General features: G+C 36.4%; 1 protein-coding gene across 2 annotated transcripts in view; it reads left to right on the top strand.

The window, feature by feature from the left end:
• The window catches only part of KHDRBS2 (KH RNA binding domain containing, signal transduction associated 2), a 320519-nt gene that overhangs the window by 109123 nt on the left and 188451 nt on the right, over positions 1 to 22945 (top strand). For both annotated transcript variants that reach the window (XR_006181714.1, XM_042888016.1), the window contains exon 3: positions 4037 to 4153. Coding sequence is in view for 1 of the 2 variants with exons in the window: in XM_042888016.1 (XP_042743950.1) it covers positions 4037 to 4153 (117 nt within the window). In the remaining variant the exon portion in view is untranslated. The remainder of the gene's footprint in view (positions 1 to 4036; positions 4154 to 22945) is intronic.

The raw sequence follows: 22945 nt of genomic DNA, 5'->3' as shown, positions 1-22945 counted from the left end.
AGCTCTTTGAGATTTTTCACTTGAAATTATATTGTTTAGCACCTTGTCTGCTGCTTGTTTTCTCTGCTGACTTGTTTTTCACCTCTGGGGGTTGGATTAATATTTTTGTTTTCCTATGCTGTGTAGCCTTGACTTTGAGTTTTGGAACCCATACAATTGGTAGTATTAGTAATTACACTCTTTGCTTTGTCTCCTTACGGAGCCCAGCTATGGATGAAATAGGGGAGAACACTTCCTAGAGTTCCTCAGCCTCCCTTTCACCTTCTCTTTTTTCCATAGAGCTCAAGAGCTAGCTACAATAGCTCTTGAGAATTCTGAAAATCTGTGGGATATTCAAACCAGCATGCTCCTATTGCTGTGTGTTATGACTGTGTTTCAGGTTATGTTTAAGACTAAATAATTGTTTAAGCATATCACCCAGAGGTTTTCCCTTAGGAGGGGTAGTTCATAGTATGAACAGGTGCTTAGAACAGTGGGTAACCCTAGTGGTTTGGAACATCACTTATGAACACTTGCAGAATCCTAAAAAAACAGTACAGTATTTGGAAAAGGTATGCTGTCACCCTGACAATCCTAACACAAAGCACAGGAATGTGCTGGGACCTGGCCTATGACCACCAAGCTCTGTTCAACACTGCTCAGCATCCTCAAGGAGAGGAGAATACCTCTGGATCTGATGACAATGCAGCGAGCCCTGTGGCTGCTCCAACTTCTATGACAAATCCTGTGGTTACTCCAACTCCTGTGATTGCTCTGCCAACCCTTGCAGTGAACCCTACAGTCACTCCGGCTGCTGTTACAGGCCCAGTGGTTGCTCCAGCTCCTGCAAAGAGCCCTGAGGTTGTTCTGACATTTTTGGCAGACCCTGAGGTTATTCTAACTCTTCTGACGGGCCCTGTAGGTGCCACAACCCTCACAACCAGTCTTGTGGTCACTGAATCCCAGTGGTAAGCCCCACAGTTCAATCAGAGAATCAACCAGTGCTAGTATCTGTTGTCCTTAAAAGAAAGATTTAAAAACATCTACAAAAGTCACATTTAGCAAAGAAAGAAGCTTCTAAGTTCAGAGAAGTAGCTGTGAGTTAAATCACATGTAGAACTAAACCACAAGAAGTTAATATAAATGCTTGTCTGCATGCTTATTTTCAATTCTGTAACAATTTTGCTGATGTGGTAAGTCACATCAAAAACAACCCATGTCCAAATTGGAGAGGATAAGTTCAAGTATGACAATGAAAATATATGTGAACTAAAGATACTATAGTACACTTAAGACTGTCGCAAGATTGTTTGTATGCTATGGGATATATTTTAAGAACTAATGTACACGTTTTTTAACAGCACAGGTTATAATTAATATCTGGCATTTCAAAAATGCTGTGCATGATATATCATCATAATAAGTGCTGATACTGGAAGACAGACTGCCTGTGCTGTGCTCCAGCTTGACAACGCGCTGTTAGTTTTAGGGATTCTCTTCTCCAGGGCTTAACATGAAGCAAACAAAGAATGCTGATGTGTAGACGTCCTACTGGAAGGGGTTTTCAGATTTATGATTGCAGATTAATGCTAAGGATAGCTGGTGTCCCTAGAACTTACCGATGCTGGGAAGACTGAGGACAGTGGTAGAATTTCTGATACTGTTCACTAGCTTTTCTGCAACTTCAGACACAACCAAACTAACAGCAATTCATTTTTTCAGTTGCAAGTAATGGAATGCTTCCTGATATATTTTTTTCAGAGTAGAAGGTGGATGAAGTGTGAATGTCTGTCTGCTACATAATCAATAGAATTAAAATCCCCAGCCACTTATTTCCGGTTAAGTGATTAAAATCCACTTTGTACGCAGTTTATGCTGGCCATACTGTTCCTTTGCAGCAATATTTCAAGGTAATTATTAGGTAGTTTATAAAGTACTTGGTATAAATGTTCAACATAAATCTTCATAAGCTCTATTTTAATAGTTTTATTCTGTTCAGAGGGCAAATGTTGTTGAGCTTTGACTGGCCCTCTTGTACCCCAAACTTAGGCAGCCGTAGACTTTCAGCTTTTGAAAGGCATGTTTTTCCTAATATTTAGAGACAGTAATGGAATGCAGCATAAATTCTCTCGGATTCTACTCCGATTAGTGAAGTGTAAGTGGCACAAAAGATTTCATCTTTTAACCGCCTTCCTGCACATGTATTTCCTGCAGAGAAGAGAAAGCTCAGCTGTTTGCTCAATCTTCTCTAATGAGCCTGCACACGCATGAGATTTCATTTTTGAAATCTTACTTTTATAGATTGAGTCCTAGGGTTAGTATATAGTTTCAAATTAAAGTTGAAATTCAATCTTTGCCACTCCTTCCTCATCGTTAGGCTTATTTGCATATGAAATTTAATAATCCATCTGAAGAGAGCAACTTCTTTCAGGCAAAGTTGGCCCTGGAAGATACATAGCTACAGTTTTAGTACAGACTTAGTATTGCTGATACCATGATGATTTAAAGGGATGGGATTTATTGAAAGAGTTGCTGACTTTTATTAAATCAATAGAGAAAGTTGGAACAAATTGCAAGCACACAAGCCTGAAAAATGTTATTTTGAGCGTCAACGCTTGTTCTTTTTCTCCACAGCTGTACCACTTGCTATTTTCCCCTAGGCATTTTATCTAACTGAAATTGGTGATGTTAATTTAGGTGGAAGTAGATTTTGTCTTACGTGTTTATTTTTTCCTGAGATTACATACTTTTTTCTTCGATGGTTTAACCAATATTTGAAGGAAGTTACAACAATTGCAGCAAGGAGGGTGTCAGTTTCTTTACGTAAGTGACAAGTGATAGGATACGAGAAAACGGCCACACACTGAGTACCAGGGGAGGTCTAGATTGGACATGAGGAAGAATTTCTTCATGGAGAGTGTGGTCAAGCATTGCAGTGAGCTGCCCAGGGATGCGCTGCATTCCTCATCCCTGGAGGTATCTAAGAGATGTGTGGACATATCACTGGTTTAGTGATGGGACGGTGTAGGTCAGGTTGATGGTTGGACTCAGTGGTCATGAAGGTCTTTTACAACTTAGATGATTCTGTGGTTCTATCATTTGTGATCTTCCTTAAGTTTTGACACCAGCGTATCCTTGATTGCTGTTCTTATTGTCATGCAGATACAATTGCACACCTTTATTCTCAGGTGAGCTTAGTCTTTATTGAAAGACAGACCAGAGTTCTCCATCAATTTCCAAAGACATTGTGTCATATCCAAAAAGATTTTGGAAAGCATAACACATACTAAGTTGAATAAACTGTCGATTGCAGAGCACCTGATAGCTTCCATGCTTTGGTACTTTATGATGACATAGCATTAACGCCTTATTTAATTAGTGTTCTGTCAAAGAATTTTCAAGTAGACATCTCTCTTCTTCATGCAGAAAAAAAAATACAACAATGTATATGCCATAGGAACTGTACACTGTTTAAAAGTATTTGCAGCATATCAGACAAATTCCAGTGCTCTGCAAAATCCTCAGACAAGAGCCTGGTTATCTGGAGTGATCTGTTTGTGTGACTTGTTCAGTTACTGGCAAAACAGATATTTGAAACCGATACATGAAACGACACTTACTTTAAAATCGATGTGTAAAACATCAATTCTTAGAAACCTATCAAAAGCTCTAGCTTTGCAAAATACATTATTCTGCCAATAAAGCTGACTATCGCAGGAAAGAACATATTCATTTTCTTAATTTCACCTATGTCATCTAATAAGCCAAGATCTTGTTTAGCACTTTGCTAAACCTAAGTAGCTGTTGTCCATTTTTCTCCTAAAGATGAATCTCCTGGGTTTCAGATAAACTATGAATGCTTATAGTTCCTTTCCAAAGTACACGAGAAAACAACGCCATTCTTCACACTTGTATGAATTAATCCTAGAATTAAGTAGTAGTTATTGTTTAAAAATAAGAATAAACTTTTCTCTTAAAGCAACTCATTTATAAAGATTTATGATTTTTTTTTTAAAATGCTCCTTGTTTTAAAATAGTTTTCTTATTTACTTTCTAGTTCAATTTTGTTGGGAAATTGCTTGGACCAAGAGGGAACTCCTTGAAGAGGTTACAAGAAGAAACAGGTGCAAAAATGTCTATCCTGGGAAAAGGCTCCATGAGGGACAAAGCTAAGGTACTGTCTGGATTCTGATTGCAGTTAGTGTTGATACATTTGTGCCTGAGCAATTTTCTTACTAATGACTCAATAGAATTAAGCTAGATTCTGATTCCAAAAACTTGTTACTTTAATTGCTGTCTTCTCATATAATCATATAAGACCACAGTTACTGTTACTGCCACTGTTATTTAAATAAAGTTAATTTGTTCTGAGAAAAGCTTATTTCTCCTGAGAAAGTTTAGCTTGTTGCGATTGCTGCTGTGATGTCAATGTACACAAATAGATTTTCTCCTTTGTTTCTTTAGGCTTGTTCTTATTGTTTATTTGGATGCCACTTTTCTAAAAGGTTGAATATTTATTCAGGGCATAGTTTAAAAAAAAGATTATTAAGTGAAATTTTACTTATGTGTGTTTAAAAATGCACTGTAGATAAAGGAAAAATTCTGCATTTGAAATCGTGGCCTGGGTATTGCACGTCAAGTAATTATTTGTACAATCAAGAAGTTTAATACATATGCAAGTTCGTATTGTATTGTGACTCTTACTTTATATGCTATGGAACAGCAACATTGCAGTCAACACAGAAATAATGACTGTTAATTTCAGTGAACTGTAGATAGCCTTTAGTAATGCTGTGCATTATTTGGTTTTCCTTTCTGTCACGTTTGTAATTCATCTCAGTAGCTAAAATAATGAAAGAAATAACTTGCTAGAGTGAAGGAAAAGCTAATCAGGATTTTACCATCTTTATGGTTGTTATTATTTGGCCTTGGTAATGAATATCAACAGTCACACTTGCATTAGGAGATCTCCAATGGCAATATTAAAAATAAAACACAAAAAGACAAATTAGGCACACAGAGTGTATTTCATTTTTTTCAGCGATTTCTTTATGACATTGGGCATATTGACACTTCAATTATCTATTTAACACTATATTTTATGATAATAAATGCTGATTACATAACATATTTTATTTTTAGTTAGTGACAAGTACAATATTTTATGACTTCTGGCTTACTTCTGGAATTATAGAAAATGACTGCCTGGACAAATGAATGTGAGTGCTGCTAAGTGCAGTAATTTGCATCTGTACTGTGTCTGCCAGCTCCATTCTCAGCCACCCACTCAGATCATTATTGCCAAAGGCAGCAATTGCCCAGACGGAGAAGTGTGAAGAGCTTGTTACTAGATAAAGAGGTTTAAGCACATAAATAGATGAAGTCCTCTGATTTTGAGATTGGTCAACTCTTCTTATCACCCTGTTTAAATCTTATTGTAACAAACAGTGCCATCATGGCAGTTATTGTATTCACTCATGAGTATGTCATCAGAAACAAAACTCAGTTGTTATTCTTTTCTCCTCTTCATACATTAGTTAGGACTAAAAAGCCATATGAAGTTAAATGTGAACTTCATTGAACGTCATTCATTTGAGAAAGGTGTAAAATGTGAACTTCTGTAGTAAAACTGTTAAATATGGTAGTGGTGGAAGCAACTTCTATAGAGAAGGCCTCATAAGCAACTGTTATCTGAATCCAATTTACACATCACTGACTGAAAAGAAAATTAACCTCTTGCAATTACAGTGACAGACAGGAATTATCTGATTTGGATACATCATTGTTGCTGGTTCCTAGGAAAAGACACTGAGAATGTCCATGGGCTGGATAATAATAGCAATTAGCATTTAAGAGAGGATATTTTTGGTTGAGAACCTGGTAAATCTTACAGAAAATACATTTAACTGTGGGCATAAATAATGGCCTAAATTGCTATGTCACATACATACATACATACATAATACAGAAAGGACATTGAGGTGCTGGAGCAGGTCCAAAGAAGGGCAACAAGGCTTGTGAAAGGCTTGGAGAACATGCCCTATGAGGAGAGACTGAAGGAACTGGGGCTGTTTAGTGTGGGGAAAAGGAGTCTGAGAGGAGACCTTATTGCTTTCTTCTAACACCTGGAAGGTGATAGCAGGAAGAGTGGGGTTGGTGTCTTCTCACTGGTGACAGGTGACAGGACAAGGGGAAATGGCCTCAAGTTGTGCCAGGGAAGGTTTAGGAAAAGCTTCTTTACACAGCATTGTTAAGCACTGGAATAGGCTCCCCAGGGAGGTGGTTGAATCACCATCCCTGGATATGTCTAGAAACACATTTGGACGTGGTGCTCAGGGACATGATTTAGTGGAGGGTTGTTAGAGTTAGGATAGTATGGTTAGGTTGCAGTTGGACTTGGTGATCTTAAAGGTCTTTTCCAACCTGAGCAATTCTATGATTGTAGCATTCTATGGAAAATGCAACTTACTCTGATTAAAACAGTTTTCTTGCCATGAAACAAGCTAGCCTCATTTACACGGCTTTTTTGTTTGTTTGTTTACTGATTTTTCCTTCTGAAAGAATTTTCAGAAAAAATCTGTGTAATTTCTCTCTGTAAACTAGAACATCCTTAAGACTCTCCATGGTATGCCAAAGGCGGAACCAGCTCCCAGGCAGACTGCCCACATGCAGGCTTTTCTCCTCTGGTAAGCTGGCTGCTCAGCTGCATCAGAGCAACAGAAGCTGAGTGTCAGTAATATTCTTGATGGAAAAGCTTAAATAAATTTATACCCAAAATCCTTACTTAGTGCTCAAAAAGAAGTGATACACCAGTTTGTGGAGGTGCACTTTCTAATTTTGGAAACCTTTTATTAAAGGAGATTTATTTCATTTTCAGAATTTCCTTATTCTTAAAAAAGAAATCTGTGTGTACATTTCAGAGGTTAAAGAACTGGGGCTGTTTCCTTTCCAAGCTTTACACTATTGATGAGGGTGACTTGAGTCCTTTGCAGAGCCACTGTGTCTACAGTGCATGAAAAGGGCGAGTTAGTTTGAAAAGGCAATGCAGGTTAATTAACATGAATAATATCAGCAACTCCACCAAGCTTATATACATCTCTCAGAAAGTTGTGTTAGAAATTTCTGAAGAGATGCCTCAAAATAGCTGCAGCAGTTTTGCAGAACACTGCTGCAGATATAATGAAAACTGCAGTGATTCTTCTAGATTGCTGTGGCTAATGTGAGTCCCTAAATCTTTGTGCTTAAGCTAGTGCCACTGGCTCAGCAGAAGTCTATTTTTCTATAACAGATGCAACCCAAGAGGAATGATCCTACAGAGTTCTGGCAGAAAAAACATCACAAGATGCCACATTACCTCTAGGCACAATAAAAGATGATGCTGAACTTTTGCTTCTTCTTCCTTTGATTTGTACTTTCAATGTTGACTGCAGCTAAACCTTGAAATACTTGTTAGTGGAATAACTCCATTTATTTCTAAATCACAGGTATATTATTGTTTAACATGATGAGCACGGTCTTGGTCATTGAGAGTTGTGCCCATTGTAAGAGCATAGCCAGTTTCCAGTGTGATCTTTGGACAGGATCAACTCTCATCACCTTGATAACTGATACAATGCCATTACAGTTTGTCGTTACTATAGTATTACTGTATTGTAAATATGCAAAGATATTCTTCAGAACAGGTGCAATTGCTTGGCTTTTGATTCTTTTCCCTGTCTTTGTCTTTTTTTTCCAAATAGCATTGGACACAATAGTAAAGGTAATCAAACTAAACTGAAGAGAAATCTCATTACAAGTGGAATGAATTTATTTCTTTCATACTTTGATGCACATTGGCTCCTGTTCAGCCATACAGTGAATGCTTTCCGCTATGCCATAAAATAAGTAAGTTAAAAAAAAAAACAAACATAAAAATGTATGCTGTGAGGTGAAATAGCTTTTTAAAATATGCTGTAACAGAAAGAGCATAGAATTTCTTTAAAAGAAGCAGGAAAAAATGTAGCATCTTCTTAAATACTTCTGTTTCTTGTGCAAGGTACCTGAAAACAGATACAAATAAGAACTTTTCTCAGGAGAAAGCATAGTCTAAGGGGTTGCACTATTTTTTCAAACCTGCCACTTCAGTTTAAAGCTTTACTGCTGCTTGTAACATGAACCAAAAGCTAGTTTTGAGTTTCTGCCCATGCCTGCATCCCCAGATCCCCACCAGCAGCCATTTACGGCTCAGAAATCACGTGTGCAACTTAGCCCTTTTTACTAGATTCCTGTTTCTTTACTATAAATCACACAGAATTGGAGAACAAACTTGCAGCTTTGAAAACTCACATCAACTGTTCTTCCGTGACTCACTGTTTGCCTACTACTGAATGAACATTTGACTTTCTTCTTCAAGTTTCAATTGTTACTTACAATAGTTACTAAAGCAAAAAAGTTGAATTACGGAAGACTTAATGCACTGCAACTGTCTTCCTCTCTGTGAATTAAGTGTCTTCCAAGGAGGCTCTGGTACCACTGGACAGCAGTTTGTCCTGTTATACAGGATTTCTTGCATGAGCTTCTCTTTTTCAAAAATTTAGGTGTTAAGACTCTGTTGGCAACTGCAAAGAACTGAGCTCACAGAGAACCTATTTGGGTTCAACGAGAAGTATATCATCTTTATTATACGGCTGTTAAAAACCTTAATAACTTTTAAAAGATGTTGGAGATGTGGGAGAATTGGCAGTGGATCCTGGGTCTGTTCAGTGCAGTGTCCTGCCTGCAGTCCTGCAGTCTTTAAATATGGGTTTAAATATCTTACAGGGTTAACTTCACATATGTAATGTTTCTTATACAGTGCCCGATAACTTTGGGGTCTGAACTACAATATATTTTTTCATTAGATCAAGTCTCCCATGAACATAGTGTCTGTAATGATCATTTACGTTTTCGCAGTATAGTTACTTGTGTCATATTTCATTCCAAATGAAAGTGGCCCTATTTTGAGCAAGAATAATTTTGAAGGACCCTAGAAAGTTTAAGAAAAAAAAAATAAAAATCACCTCGTCTTTTGCACAAGGTTTTATGCTGGTGGCATTCCACTCATACCAATGTGGTAGTTCACTCTAGTTAATGGCTGTGGTAGTTCAGCCCTGTTTGTCATCTTGAGATTTCAGCATAGTATATAGCATACTCCATAGTATAGTTGGAGATAAAAAAATTGAGTATTTCTTTAAAATATCTGCTTTGGTTCCTTAAAACAGAAACTGCAGGCTTGCTTCCAGCCTGCTTTGAGTTCTGGTCTAGACTTTATGCAAAATCCCTGAAATGTTTGTTATTAGATAGGATCTTTCTGTTTCATTGAATTGCTCCTTTATCATCTTTTGCTACAAAATCTCCAAGGGAAATACAGAACAATGTGTGACATTGGATTTAGAAAAATGGCTCACATCCAGAAGCATCAATAACTAGTTTTAAATCACTAATTGGTGCTCACCCAATTAATCTTTTTCTGATAGATTTTCCTTTGCTGTATGTAATAGTATTATTGACTTTGAATAGTTATCTCTACAGCCATGATACCTTAGAGCTTACAGCCGTTATACCTCACAAGTGGGTTTATGACCAAAAGCAGGATTAGGCCTTTGGCATGCATTCATGATATGAGCAGGAGTAACAGCAGCACACAGCTTCTGCTGCAGCACGTTTTCCTTTCCAAAATCTCTCCACCTCTCCAGTACAAACAATTTTCTTTGAAACACCTTTTATTCTTTATGCTGATTTTACTAATAGTAGACAGCTAGTCTAACAGCACATCACTTATTCAGTCTCACATTTGATTTGCACACTTGCTCACAATTACTTGGTTAAAGCAAAGTTTTGGAGGCCAAATCTAGTTATCTATTCAGAAAGTAAAAGGTCATACTAGCAAATAGATAGGTGTTCAGAGAGTCGCTCAGACATTCCTTTAGTTTATAAGATACATATAGAATCCCATAACCTTTGTCTGTATATAGCAGCTATCTTGGATATAAGCAGATTTATACCTTGCAGATGCCAGTGTGTGCTGGTTCTCACCAGCCTTTTGGTACTCTCAGACTCTTCTGACATGTCCACCAGCATCAGCCATTTCCAAAGCTTACTGGTCCTTGGAAAGCTTTCATATGACACCTTCTCAGCAGTCCTAATTTTGGCTTTTTCTCTACTGAAGCTTACACATATTTACAGAATGAGTTCACTCAAACTTACATGGAAGGGGCATTTACATGAAAAATGTTCATTTCCTCATTTTTCACTGTTGAATGGATAAATGCAAAACTTTATAGCCTTTTTGTCTCCAAGAGACAAATTGTGGGTTACAAATTTTAGGCACTAAATTTTGGAAACCAGCTCATTCAATCTATAATTTATTTGTCTCTGATTTATTGAAAAAAGCTTAAAATACCAAGCAATTTGCACAAGTTTATGTGTTTATTAGGGGAAACTGAACTGAGCTTCTGAACTTCCTGAAGTGCTCAGTTTTGGTGGGTTTTTTTTTTGTTTGTTTTTAATGAAATGATGTGGAAATATAGCAAAGACTTATGCTTCTGCATACAAGGAAAATTAAAATGCAAGTTTTGATTTTAAATTGAAAAAAACGGCACACAAAAAAATAGATTATGATATAAACTTAGCTTTCATATGCATTGATTACTGATGAAAAACTAAAGTGCATATGTTGGTTATACCCAAAGGTAGACTAAAAAATCAGAAAATTGAGGCACTCAATAGATTCTCAAAATTTTTGTAGTTTAGATTAAAAATTGCTTTATTTATCTCTTTTGACTCTTAAATAAAATCAGTATTATCTCCACTAACACTCTCAGTGTCTCAGAGGTGCTTGTCCTCTACTATTAAAGCTGGTGGCAGTTTTGCCAATGGGGAGTAAACCATTTTTAGTATTTTGCTGAATGAGAAAAAAAAAATCAAATACAAGCTTAAAATGCTTTCATTTTGAGACTGAGGAGTCTAAAGAGTAACATGTTAGAATGACTGTAGAGATTCAACCAGCTATATCAATTTAAACACTTCTTGCTAACTTGATTCATGGAATGCTATGATACTTCCATGCAATTAGTGATGGCATTTTCAAAATGGGCAATTTAACCTTGTGTTAAAAAACTGCAGACTGTAAGTCTGAGAGTTAAGAAAAGTACATTGTTCTCATAGAGAGTTACATCAGCCTTTGAAGAGATGCTGAAATATCCAAGTTCTGCAGCATAGTGGTGGTATTAAGTCTTCATCTCCTTCCTCACATCTAATGTTACAACAATTAGAACTCTGACAGGATTTTTGAAACACTTAATTACTGTTTTCAAAATGGTGGAACACTTTCTTATAAATTAGAATGCTTCCAAGGACCAAAGTCTTACGATAATGCTTCAGATTTATTGGTTCTCTTCTAAATTCTGTTCTAGTGGTTGGTGAACCTGCCCACGGCAAGGTTGAAACTAGATGATCTTTGAAGTCCTTTTCAACGTAAGCCATTCTGTGATTCTATGATTCTATGATAAGTAAATTAACTCAGTGACTTACAGCAATTTAGGGGACTGTAGATCTACTCATGCTGATGTTTTTTCCCAATCCATACTTTTTCAGAGCAGGCATTTGTATTCCAAAGTATTGTATTTATCTGCCTGAGGCTTCATAAAGACAAGGTTTGATTATTTTTTTTTTAAATATAATTACTGTTCTTTCTGTTTTATGTATAGATAAATGCAAAAAGAACTACTTTGAATTATTGGCAGCAATTATGTTCAATCCCAGTTTTCTGTGCATAATGTTATCCATACTCTTGAGGACCGTGATAAATACTTTTAATATCTTTTAATGGGTTACTATGATGAGGAATTTTGCTTTGCCACAATAGAGGCAGCATTACACTAAATTAAGTTACAGTGCACACAATTAAATAGAATAATTAAATAAAAAAAAAGCAGACTTGGAGCAACAGCTCTTTGGAGTCCTCTGAAATTCAGTTCCATGATAAACTTAATAGGAGAATACGGTGAGTAGAATTTTGATAACTAATCTAGATATTATTTTGTTTGTAACATCTCCATCAAGGATTAATATTCAGAGACATCGATTACTCTCTTGATCATTTTTCTGATTGATTCCTGTTGTACTCTTGAGTATTCCTTCTTTGTTTATCTATCCAGCATCAACATAACGTTTTAGCTCTAATTTCATTTTGCTATATCTTTTTTGTAATCTGCAGTAATTTCAGGCTTCTCAATAAGAGTTCAAGGAAATTGGAAAACCTAAATTTAACTGGCAGCCATATATTACTAAAGAAAAAACAATAAACTCTTGTTATTCCTAAAAAATAAAAATATCACTTTTACATATTCTGACAACAGATCCTTTTGAAGAACAGAGGAGCCTGAGATACATTTCTGTTTTGTCAAATAAAGTAAGGTACATGTGCAGCTCTGAACAGTCATTAGCAATGAAAACAGTAAGTATGATATTGAGATTGCAAACTGTATTACAGAGGGGCTTTTTTCCCCCTTATTTCTGTTATTTTTATTGAAGATGAATTGAATCCAATAAGGACCAGGCATTTGGAGCTGGGAGGAATCCACATTTTACATTCAGTTCACATAATTCACTAGCTCTTGGAGACCGACTTTCTTTCCTAGAGGCTTAGTACTTTTCCCACAGAAGAGAATCATAATACTCTAGTAGTGCCTACAGAGTAAATAGTTCATTGATATTTACAAATCTCTTTACAAAGACTTCATGTTATTGCACTATATTCAAAATTTTCCAAGTTCAAAGGAGGAGTGGAATGTAGAATTCCCTGCAGAATACATCCATTTCCTATGGAGATCTGTGGGTGTGCTCAAGCCTTTTGGGTTCTTTGCCAAAATCTATGTACTCGTATGATATTTACCTATTTAGTAAGTTATTGCATTGGTTTAAATCAAAATAACTGTACCGTCTGAATAATAAATAAATAAATAAATTGCTTTCTGAAAAATTTGGTAGAAGGTGGGATGGTTACTGGTTGGTGGTTAAAATGCACACACAAGACATTACTCAGATCATCATCTTTTGCTTTTCACACTGTCCAAGAAGTAACATCTTTAGAAGTAACCTTGGGGAGACATGATTTGTGAGACTTAAGAACATGTATTTTTTTTTAGCCTAGGGAAGTGTCAGTGCATTGCTGAATTCAGGGGCCTACTGGCAATTCTCCCCTTCCCGTGCTCCCAGGCCCTTGCTATGAGAGTAAATGGCTGCTTGATAAGCATTCTTTGTTGCTCAGGCAGGTTAATGATTCAGCAGATATCTATAAGCTTCAAAGTTTTCATTTAAGAATGATTTCTGAGGTAGGAAAACAAATAAAAAGCTCTGCTTTTTTTTTTTTTTTTTCTTTTTTTTTTTTTTTCTTTCTTTTGTCCACCTACAGGCCCTATTTCATCTGCTGTTATATTAAAGAAAGCTGTTAGCAGATGCTTTTTATTTGGCATGAGTGGAAAAGAGGGGCCATCAGGGACAGGGTGATTGTCCTCCTCCACTCTGCTCTTGTGAGGCCCCATCTGGAGTACTGTGTCCAGGTCTGGAGCCCCCAGTACAAGAGAGGCAGGGAGCTGTTGGAGAGGGTCCAGAGGAGAGCCACGAAGATGATCAGGGTACTGGAGCACCTCGCCTGTGAAGACAGGCTGAGGGAGTTGGGCTTGTTCAGCCTGGAGAATCAACTCTTTGAAAGAGTAGATAACAGCAGGACGAGGGGAAATGATTTTAAACTGAGGGAGAGAAGATTTAGGTTGGATGTCAGGGAGAAATTCTTTACAGAGCGAGTGGTGAGGTGCTGGAACAGGCTGCCAGAGAGGTTGTGGATGCCCCGTCCCTGGAGGTGTTCAAGGCCAGGTTGGATGGGGCCCTGGGCAGCCTGGTCTAGTATTGAATGTGGAGGTTGGTGGCCCTGCATAGGGCAGGGGGTTGGAGATTCATGATCCTTGAGGTCCCTTCCAGCCCTGGCCATTCTGTGATTCTGTGAAAAGTAAAAGGATATTTTCTTTTTATTATGGTGTTAATCCTTTTCCAGAGATCAGTTTAGAGAGTAGGGAGATACAGGGAATTGCCAGTAAACCTTCTTTTCTTAATTGAAAACATAATTAAGCACTCATATAACTCCCTTCCACTATAGGTTAATTCTGATATTGAGTCTCTAACAGTTAAGTGATTTGATTCATAGGTCCATATGTAAGTCCAAAAATAATGTTTTGCATTTATATAAATTGATGTATGAAATATTTAATCCTGAATAGTTTGAAAATAAATTATTTTTCTTTAAAAAGAATATGAAAACAAGTACCCCCAAATCCAGACTAGCTGTTCTTTGTTACTTAAATTGTTCTCTGAATTGCAGGGAAAATATGTTCTGGAAGAAGAGTTTTGCAGATCACAGTTGATTTGAGTGCCCCATAGAGGGTGCACCCCATAGTTAATGAAGGACATAGAGTGCATGTTCAGAGTACATTATGCATATAAATACTCAAGAATAGCAAAGCTGTTCTCTGAGATGTTGAAGAAAATAACAGGTAATATAAACTTTTCATGTAGAAGTGAAATTAAAATTATTCTTTAACACCCAGACCTATCTTTTACAATTTTTTTAATCATACTGGGTGTAGAAACTTCTGTCAGCTAAATGCTTCCTACAAGGTCACTTAACATATATATACATAATATATATAATGTTATGACATGAGATATACTCTGAGGAATTTGTGGTATCCCAAAACCCATCCATACGCTGTTCAAATATGCAGTGACTGTTGATGTTTTTGATGGTGTGAACACACATATTCATCAGAATAACACTCATAAAATACCACTGGAGTCTTACTTATAAAACATTTCTGTGATATATTGCTATTCCATCTTCCACATCGAATTGCAATAATTTAGATAATGAATGTATAAATTGTGTGTTGGTTTTTAATATGTTTTTTTATTTCATTTTAAACGAGACTCACATAGAGCAACTGCCAATTTTCTTTCTCCAGGATTTATCATTTATGACTTTCCTGTTTAGACTACCAGATGTGCAGTATGTGTTATTATTTATTGATGTATATGGGATGCATTCATGATAAAATGAAAATCTTTACATTCATTACATTGAAGTATATCAGTATTAAGAAGCGCTAGAATATAAGTTAGATTCACAAACAGATTTAAACTGTTCACACATAAATGGGAGCTCATACACAGTACTTCAAGTATAGTGATACAGTGTTATTCATGATCAGGGTTTTATGGAATTTTGGTCTAAAACATACACAGAAATTTATCTCAAATTTTACTTGGAAATTTATTCATGAATAGGATAGCCTGAAATCACAAATAAATAAAACGCTTTTACATATATTACTTAAAAATGAATCTATAAGCTATTCTATGTAAAGTTAGTACCTTTTGTTCACTTGGGCTTCAGTGAGAAAGGACTTGTGATAGATCATACACCAGGTTATTTGTTGTGTGGGCTTTTGTTTCCAAACTGATCATCTTCATGGCTCAACTAAAAAACCTTCTTGAGTTTATAGCAAAAAGGTCAAATTTTCATATTTTGTATTATACTACTTGTGGTATGTTGCACAGCATTAAAATCTGGCGTTGTCATAGTGCACTGAATTATTAACTCATCTAGTGTTATTTCCAGGCTCTGGAAATAGTATTCAGTTTTTTAGAAAATGATAAGTAGAGAAACAGGGGCAAATAATACTCCTAGGTAACAAAAAAAATTCTATAATATGCATGAGAAGAGAATTCCTTCATATTATGCATAAGTTATTACCTTACACCACAACATAGAAGATCAAATGACCCTTCATTTGCTAGCATAGAAACATATGTTATGCTTTTCCATGAAGCATGCCTGATTAAATTTTGCTTAATTGTTGGTGCAAATTCTTATTGCATTGTGTAACAAGTAACGTCATTAGAAAAAAAATAATCTTTTGTGTCTTTGAAATAGATTACACATACTGCACTGACAGTACAGGAATATTGTAGGCAAATATTGGAAGAGATACCTGGTAACAAAAAGAAAATCTAAGAAAGAGGATGTTTAGGTAGGAGCTGCAACAAAATTCTTACAGTTCATTCCAATCATGAGTTTGATTTCCTTATTTCGTTTTCTGTTGGATGAAAAAAAGTTGAAGGAAGCACCATTTTAAGGCTCAACTATTATGTAGCGTGAAAAAATGGGACTTCTTCCATGTATCATGATATGTTTGTGATAGTTTGCTCCTTTATTTCTGTGAGCAATTTCTGATATATGCTCTAATTTTAATTCTAAATATAGTAAACTGATTCATTATATGTTGGATTGGCCACAGTTGAGTATTGTTAAGAAGGTGAATGTGCTTCTGGATTGGTAGGAGTGCATCTGAGTAATCTGGAATGTCAGAAATTATCCTGTCAGCTTTTGGCATCTCAAGGTATGAAAACAAAAATGTTGAGACTTTACATAAAGGGACACTTTTGTATTGTTTATTCTTTTCTATTTTGTTTGGATGCCTTTGGTGTTTGCAGTCCTGTAGACATCAGTTGGAACTGCTTGTAGATATTTGTATGGATTAAATGTAGGTGATTATTACTGTCCTATTTATTCTATTCTCAGCTCAGGGAGGTCGTACTTTTAAAATCAGGACTTCTCCAACTTTTAACTGTTTGTATGCTTATTCTTTCTGTACCTGCACAGTCCCCAGTATGGGCCTGACCTGGGGACACTGAATTCTGCATGAACAGTTACAGAACATATGTTTCTGAAGTTTCAGGAAGTTCAAGCGTGAAAGTAGGGGAAATTTCACTTGGCTCCATTATTCCCAGTAATGTCTCCACAGGTGAACCGCTCTGAGAGTGGTTACAGCCCAGACTTCTACGGTTAGATACGTGACATCAGATTTTGGTAAGAATGAGCTCGAGCTACTTGTTTGTGCTGACAGTGGTTGTATGACATCGCTGCAGGGCATAATTAAATATATAAGTGCAGACTAAATTTGATCAACACAGTGATATCTAGGCTTGCAACATCAACCTGAATGTTTATGCCTATATAAGGGCTTAAAGCGTTCATCTCCTTAATCTCCAAAGACTTAAGAGAAGCTTGAGTTTGAAAGCAGTGCCACATTTCATAATGCATAGGTATAAAATAAAGTCTAAATATGGTCCAATGGCTTTGGCAGCTTTGAACAAGATTTGGGTAGAAGAAAATCTCAGATGTCAGGGATTTGTATTATGACATTATTGCACAGATAGTTACTCGTGGCAACTCTGTTGAAACTCAACTTTTGTGCTTGAAAAAATTAGTAGTATAGTTTTCATGATTCATATACTTAGATTATTACGATTTCCAGAATTTTTCCCACTCCTCTGTCCTCTTAAATAGTTTTCAAGTTACTCATAATTATACTGAAATCTTGTAAAGGTATTTGGTTGGACTGCATTTATGACAAGCTGCAGTATCACCACTAGAAAAAATATGTACTAGTGTCTGATGTTTCTAATTGTGTCAGTAGGCTATTTTTATCTGTCATTTCATAATCTTATTAATATGAATTTCATTTCAAAAGTGATTGGAATGTTCTTTTGAAGCACTTTATCAACATGTTTCTGGCAGACTATTGGTTCAGGTTAACAGCCTTTAAATACTGAATTTCAATTTAGTTTTGACACAGATAAGAAAGACCTTTTGTAAAAATGACAGTGCTTAGTATTGTGTGCAGTACAACATGAAAAGAACTAAAATACAAATTGGCATCTTTTAAAAGATTAAAAGACAGCATTATAGTATATAACACTCAGCAGAACAGCATATAATTATCTTTTCAATTTGTGGGTAAACGCTGGAATAAAGTGTTCCTGAAAATAAAAAAAATAACCAGCTTCTTAATAACATCATTTTTATCTAAAGATTGGCTTTTGAAAGGAGAAGGAGGACAGTCGTGACCATCAGATTTAGCCATAGAAAAAATAAATAAGTTGATTAATATAGGCACAGTGATGTTTTTGACTTGGTTCAATGGAGAGCATACATTAGTAAATAAATAAATAAAGACCTCCTGTAGTGTTGAGTCACCAATGGATAACATCACTTAATTGTAAAAATAAGTAAGTAGCAATGATAGAGATAAGGCACCATCTGACAAAACAAATCTACAAATGCATATTAAAGCCCTGTCTGAAGTCTTGTCTGCTGGCCTTTGCCTTTCCCACTGCTCAGCTCTTCAGCTTGTTGAGAGATGTGGCATACATGGGCTCTGTGCCTCTTTTCCCTCAGTGGGTATCTATTGCTGAAACCCACCCCTGTGTGTATGGTTAAAGTTAGGGTAATGCAAATTGTGGCAAACCAACAAGATTTAGGGCAGTCTCTTAGGAAGAGGCAAGAACTGAATTTTTGTCTGTGTTTTGCTTTGCTTTGGTCCTGCAGGCCAATTCCACAGAAGTTAATTCTTCTTCTTCTTAACTTCATCTTCTAAGAAGAAGGAAAATTCTAAGTCCTTGTCAAATGTTTAATTTGTTTATTTTTGTCTAAATGGAATAATGGGGAAAATCCATTAGAGAATACCCTGCAGCATTACGGTCAGCAAAATCATGCTATTTCTTGGTATGGGAGTGTGGCTGATAAGCTGCTCATGTGAATTAAATGTTTTTCTTTAGTTTGAAAACTCTTTTCCTCAAACATATACTAAGTTTCCAGTCTGGACACAGATACACTTTTGTTACTTTTTTTTTTTTTTTTCCAGTAAAGCAAAACATTCATCTGAGTAGTAGCCCTTCCTTGCTGATTTTTAACATTCCTTCTTATCTGAAGGAGGGGAAAGAAATGTTAATGTTTGTTGCTATATGCGGAGATGTATTTTTTGTCTGAAGCCAAGTTTCATGCCATGTTATCCAGCATTTGTACTGGGGTGTGTCCAGGGGAGGGCCACAAAAATGATCCAGTGGTTGGAACTCCTCTCCTACGAGGCCAGCTGAGAGAGCTGGGGCTGTTCAGCCTGGAGAAGAAAAGGCTTCAGGGAGACCTGATAGCAGTCTGTCAGTACCTAAGGGGGGGGCTGTAAGAAAGAAGGGGACAGACTCTTTAGCATGGTCTGCTGTGATAGGACAAGGGGAAATGGTTTCAAACTAAAAGAAAGGGAATTTCAGTTAGATATAAAAAAAAAAAAAAAAAAAAAAAAAAGTGTTTTATGATAAGGGTAAAGCACTGGAACAGGTTGTCCAGAGGGGTAGTAAAAGCCCAGTCCTGGAGACATTTAAGATCAGGCTGGATGGTGCTCTGAGCAACCTGATCTAGCTGTGGGTGTCCCTGTCCATTGCAGAGGAGTTAGACTAGGTAGTCTTTAAGGGTCCCTTCCAACTCAAACAATTCTATGACTCTATGTAAATAGTAAAGATTTCATGTTAAAGTGAGTAATTGTAGCTTAAAAATAATGCTTACTTTAAAAGTAAAATTGATGCTTATGGACCAAGTTCACCTCATTTGTAGAAGGGCACTGGCATGCCAGCAGAGTCAAAGGGAACTCAGGGCTGTGAGGTCTCCCTCAGCATATGGATTTAGAGAACCAGGAGAGAACACAGAATGCTGGGTAAAGACAGACTGGGTATTAAATTTAAACAATTAAATGAGAGTACAGGCACTGAATGAATTATCATTCTTATGATTCTTATGATATTTATTTCTTATTCTTATGATATTTATTGATTTTCTAGTAGCTTCTTTGCTACTCAAATAATCATGTTTTGAAGAAAAAAAAAAGTCGGAATCACAACCAGAAATAATTTTACAATTTTGTTGTTGCTAATTCCCTGTGCCTAAAATGCTCATCCACTTCAACTCAAATGATGTTGTGGTCATTAAAGAACAAACAAATTCAACCCTCTGACTGATTTCGTGTGAAAGACATCTAAACATCTGCTGTGCAGTATTTTGAGAGGAAAAAGCAAGGGTCAAATTTCAATAAATTACATACTCATTGCAAATTATTTACAGAGCTCTATATGACTTCCATAAATCATATTAAAATCCATATTCAAACCAAAAACCTGTGCTGTTGTTGCCATGTTAAAATATTTGTGCATGCAATCTGCTATGAGTGGCAACATCCAGTTTGTTTTTTATTTGAGTTTGGACAATGCTAGTAATATTTTCCTTTTCTTTGGAGTGCTCCCAGAAAACTGAAAGTTATTGGGCCCTGTGGATGTCTGGCCAGGATTTTTCTTTGACCAGCCAGTGATTCCAGGAATATAATATAAAAGAGCTGCAAGTGAGATTACATTACTTTATCACTTGTGCAGCTTGGTCTTTTGTTTCATTTTTTTCTTGTGCTTTGTGATCAGATAACTCTCAGGCAATTTAAGAAACCACTTAAGAAAGGTTATCCATTTAAGGAGAGTTTTTGTAGCCTTTAAGTATTTAAATTGCTATGACCTTCTCAGCAGTTAACATATCAGACTTTCCTAAGTGCTTAGAAAGTAATTGGTTTTTGCCTGTAAGGAAAAACAGAATATTAATTTCAGAAGTCCTTCAAGTATGGACTGACTCACTTCTCAAATGGATGAAAAACTTCTGAACAAAAATTAAAAAAGTGATATTTTTTCTCTGGAAAATATAATTATGAAATGAAGTCTCAGCTAGCAGAGGCTTCAGTCAGTAGGCTCACCCATCATGCTGTGACATGGAAACTTTCCTTTTTGTGCATATATGCAGTTTTGCCGGAATGGCATTGTATCAAAGGCAGACTAGACCTGGATTTAAACTAGTCAGGTTGGCACTTCACCAGGTTGTCCATGAGCTGTTACCAAACTGTGTGGCCATCATCTTGGAGTTCTGATCAAAAAGCTCAATTCCACTGTACACATATTCTCTGATATCTAAGCTAAAATAAATAAATAAATGGAGAAAACAGAATAGGAATTGAACTAGAGCTATCTGCTTCCTTTCACATCCATTTCTTGTGGGAGAGCTGAAAACATCCAGTGACTACACTGTGAGACACATTGGCTGCACTAAACACATGGGACTTTCCTGACTTTCCTTCAGTAGCACTTTTCTTCGCCTGTGTTGCCTGAGGCACAATTCAATTGCATTCAGATAAGGATGGAAAATGAGGGGCAGAAGTCATCTTTGAAGTGGTTTTGAAGACTATGGATCAGTGCTTGTAGATAATACTGTGGTAACACTGATACTTATTTTAGTAACTGTCCCTTTTATTTTTTCTCCCTAGGGGCAATATTGCTTGATGAATGTGTAGGGAAATAAGCAGGGTTATTTAAGAGGGTCATGGCCGATCCTGTGTTCCTGCATCCTTGTAGCAGGTGCTGTCTTGCAAGGGTCAGATGCCTTCCCTGCCAGCTGGAGATGGCAGGGTCAGTGGTATGTGCTAGTATCATAGTCCTGTGCAAAATGGGAGTTAACCCTACAGGTCCAGAAGACAAGGCTGAAGAGAATTGATAATTCAATGCATAATTAACTGTTAGAGGATCGATAACCAACATATTTAGGATGACTGTGTTTCATTGATTTTCAATGCAGAGGCTTGGTGGTATTCAGCAATTCTATGAACTACTTTTATCTTTCAAATAAAGTGTCAGTAGTTACCTTCTCTCCTAATAATCTCTGGAAAAAAAAAAGGCTCCCTTACCCAGGCCATACCCAGTAGTATACAGCCTCTACATTGTTATGTAGAAGCTTTCTTGTTTTCATTATCAAATACAGATCTTCCTAAACAATCCATGTACACGTCTGTTATTAAAATATTTTGTAGGAAACATTTCTTAAGAGAAACAAGCACGTGTAAACTTAGTACATACATAACCAAACGAATCATCTTTGCTTGTTGGAAAGCAGTCAGTATTGTTCTCCCTCTTTGTGCTTTGCCATGTACAAAATGACTCCGTGTTGAAACATGCTATCTACTAGTGGCTCTTGGTCAATCTGTATTTCCCTATTTCCCCATGCTTGCCTGCTTGTCTGCTACTGGCTATTCTTGCTGGTTTGAGCCCCACGGACAGTTCTCAAGCCATTCCTAACCAGACATGAAAGCTCTTCTGAGATGAAGACTGTTCTCACCCAGGACAGATGCTCTGATTCATTTAGTGTTATTTAAAGATGAAGTGTGTAAGCGTTATGTGCTACATGAAATTTTCTTAGGCAGTATGTGTTTCTTAGGCAGGCCTGTGTTTCATTTCTCTACACATAAGCAGAAAATTTTCCCATTACCTTTTAACAAAAAATAGACTGTGCAACAACAGTTTTCTTTTCCTTAAGGATGGTAGCTTGTCATCTCTATTAATCTTCCACATGTTATCCTCACCTTCATGCTTTCTTCCAAAGTGATGAATTTTTATACCAAACACCGAAAACTATTGATATTTCAGAAGAAGTAATCCAACTGACAGAATGTTGCAGGAAAAAAGATTAAAGCAGGTGGGGTTAAATTTGTGGCATATGGTGAATCCTTTGACCTGTATTTTTTTTATTCTTTATTTTTCATTACTAAGGGATTGCTGAATTTATGCAGTAGTGTCGTACTTGTTTCTTTTTCTAGAGATGATTTTATATATTTCATAAATACAAGTTGTCCTATGGACTTCAAGTGTATCTTTGGTCACTTAGTCCAACATATTAATGGGACTACACTAACAAGGCCATTCTTAATGCAGGACCCTATGAATTTAATCAAAATGAGAGCTCAGAGCTTGTAAGAATACAAAAGGATAAATAAGGTTCCCATTCAAGTTGCTGGTTTTCTCTCACAGTTTTTTCTAAATTATTTTCAGCAGAGAGAGATGTTGTTTTTGTTGTTCAGGTTATATTGCTGGTGTATACTGGAGGCTTACAGTGATGCATGATAATATATTTTTAGTACATGATACCAAGATGTACTGCAGTGCTAAGATCTTATTATTTGTTCCAGGCATCTAGTATGAT

This window comes from Lagopus leucura, unplaced genomic scaffold (assembly GCF_019238085.1).
Source record: "Lagopus leucura isolate 7727_CA_CO unplaced genomic scaffold, USGS_WTPT01 Super-Scaffold_73, whole genome shotgun sequence".
NCBI lineage: Eukaryota > Metazoa > Chordata > Aves > Galliformes > Phasianidae > Lagopus > Lagopus leucura.
Note: the sequence above shows the minus strand (reverse complement) of the source record. Positions and strands in the feature narration are given on the sequence as shown.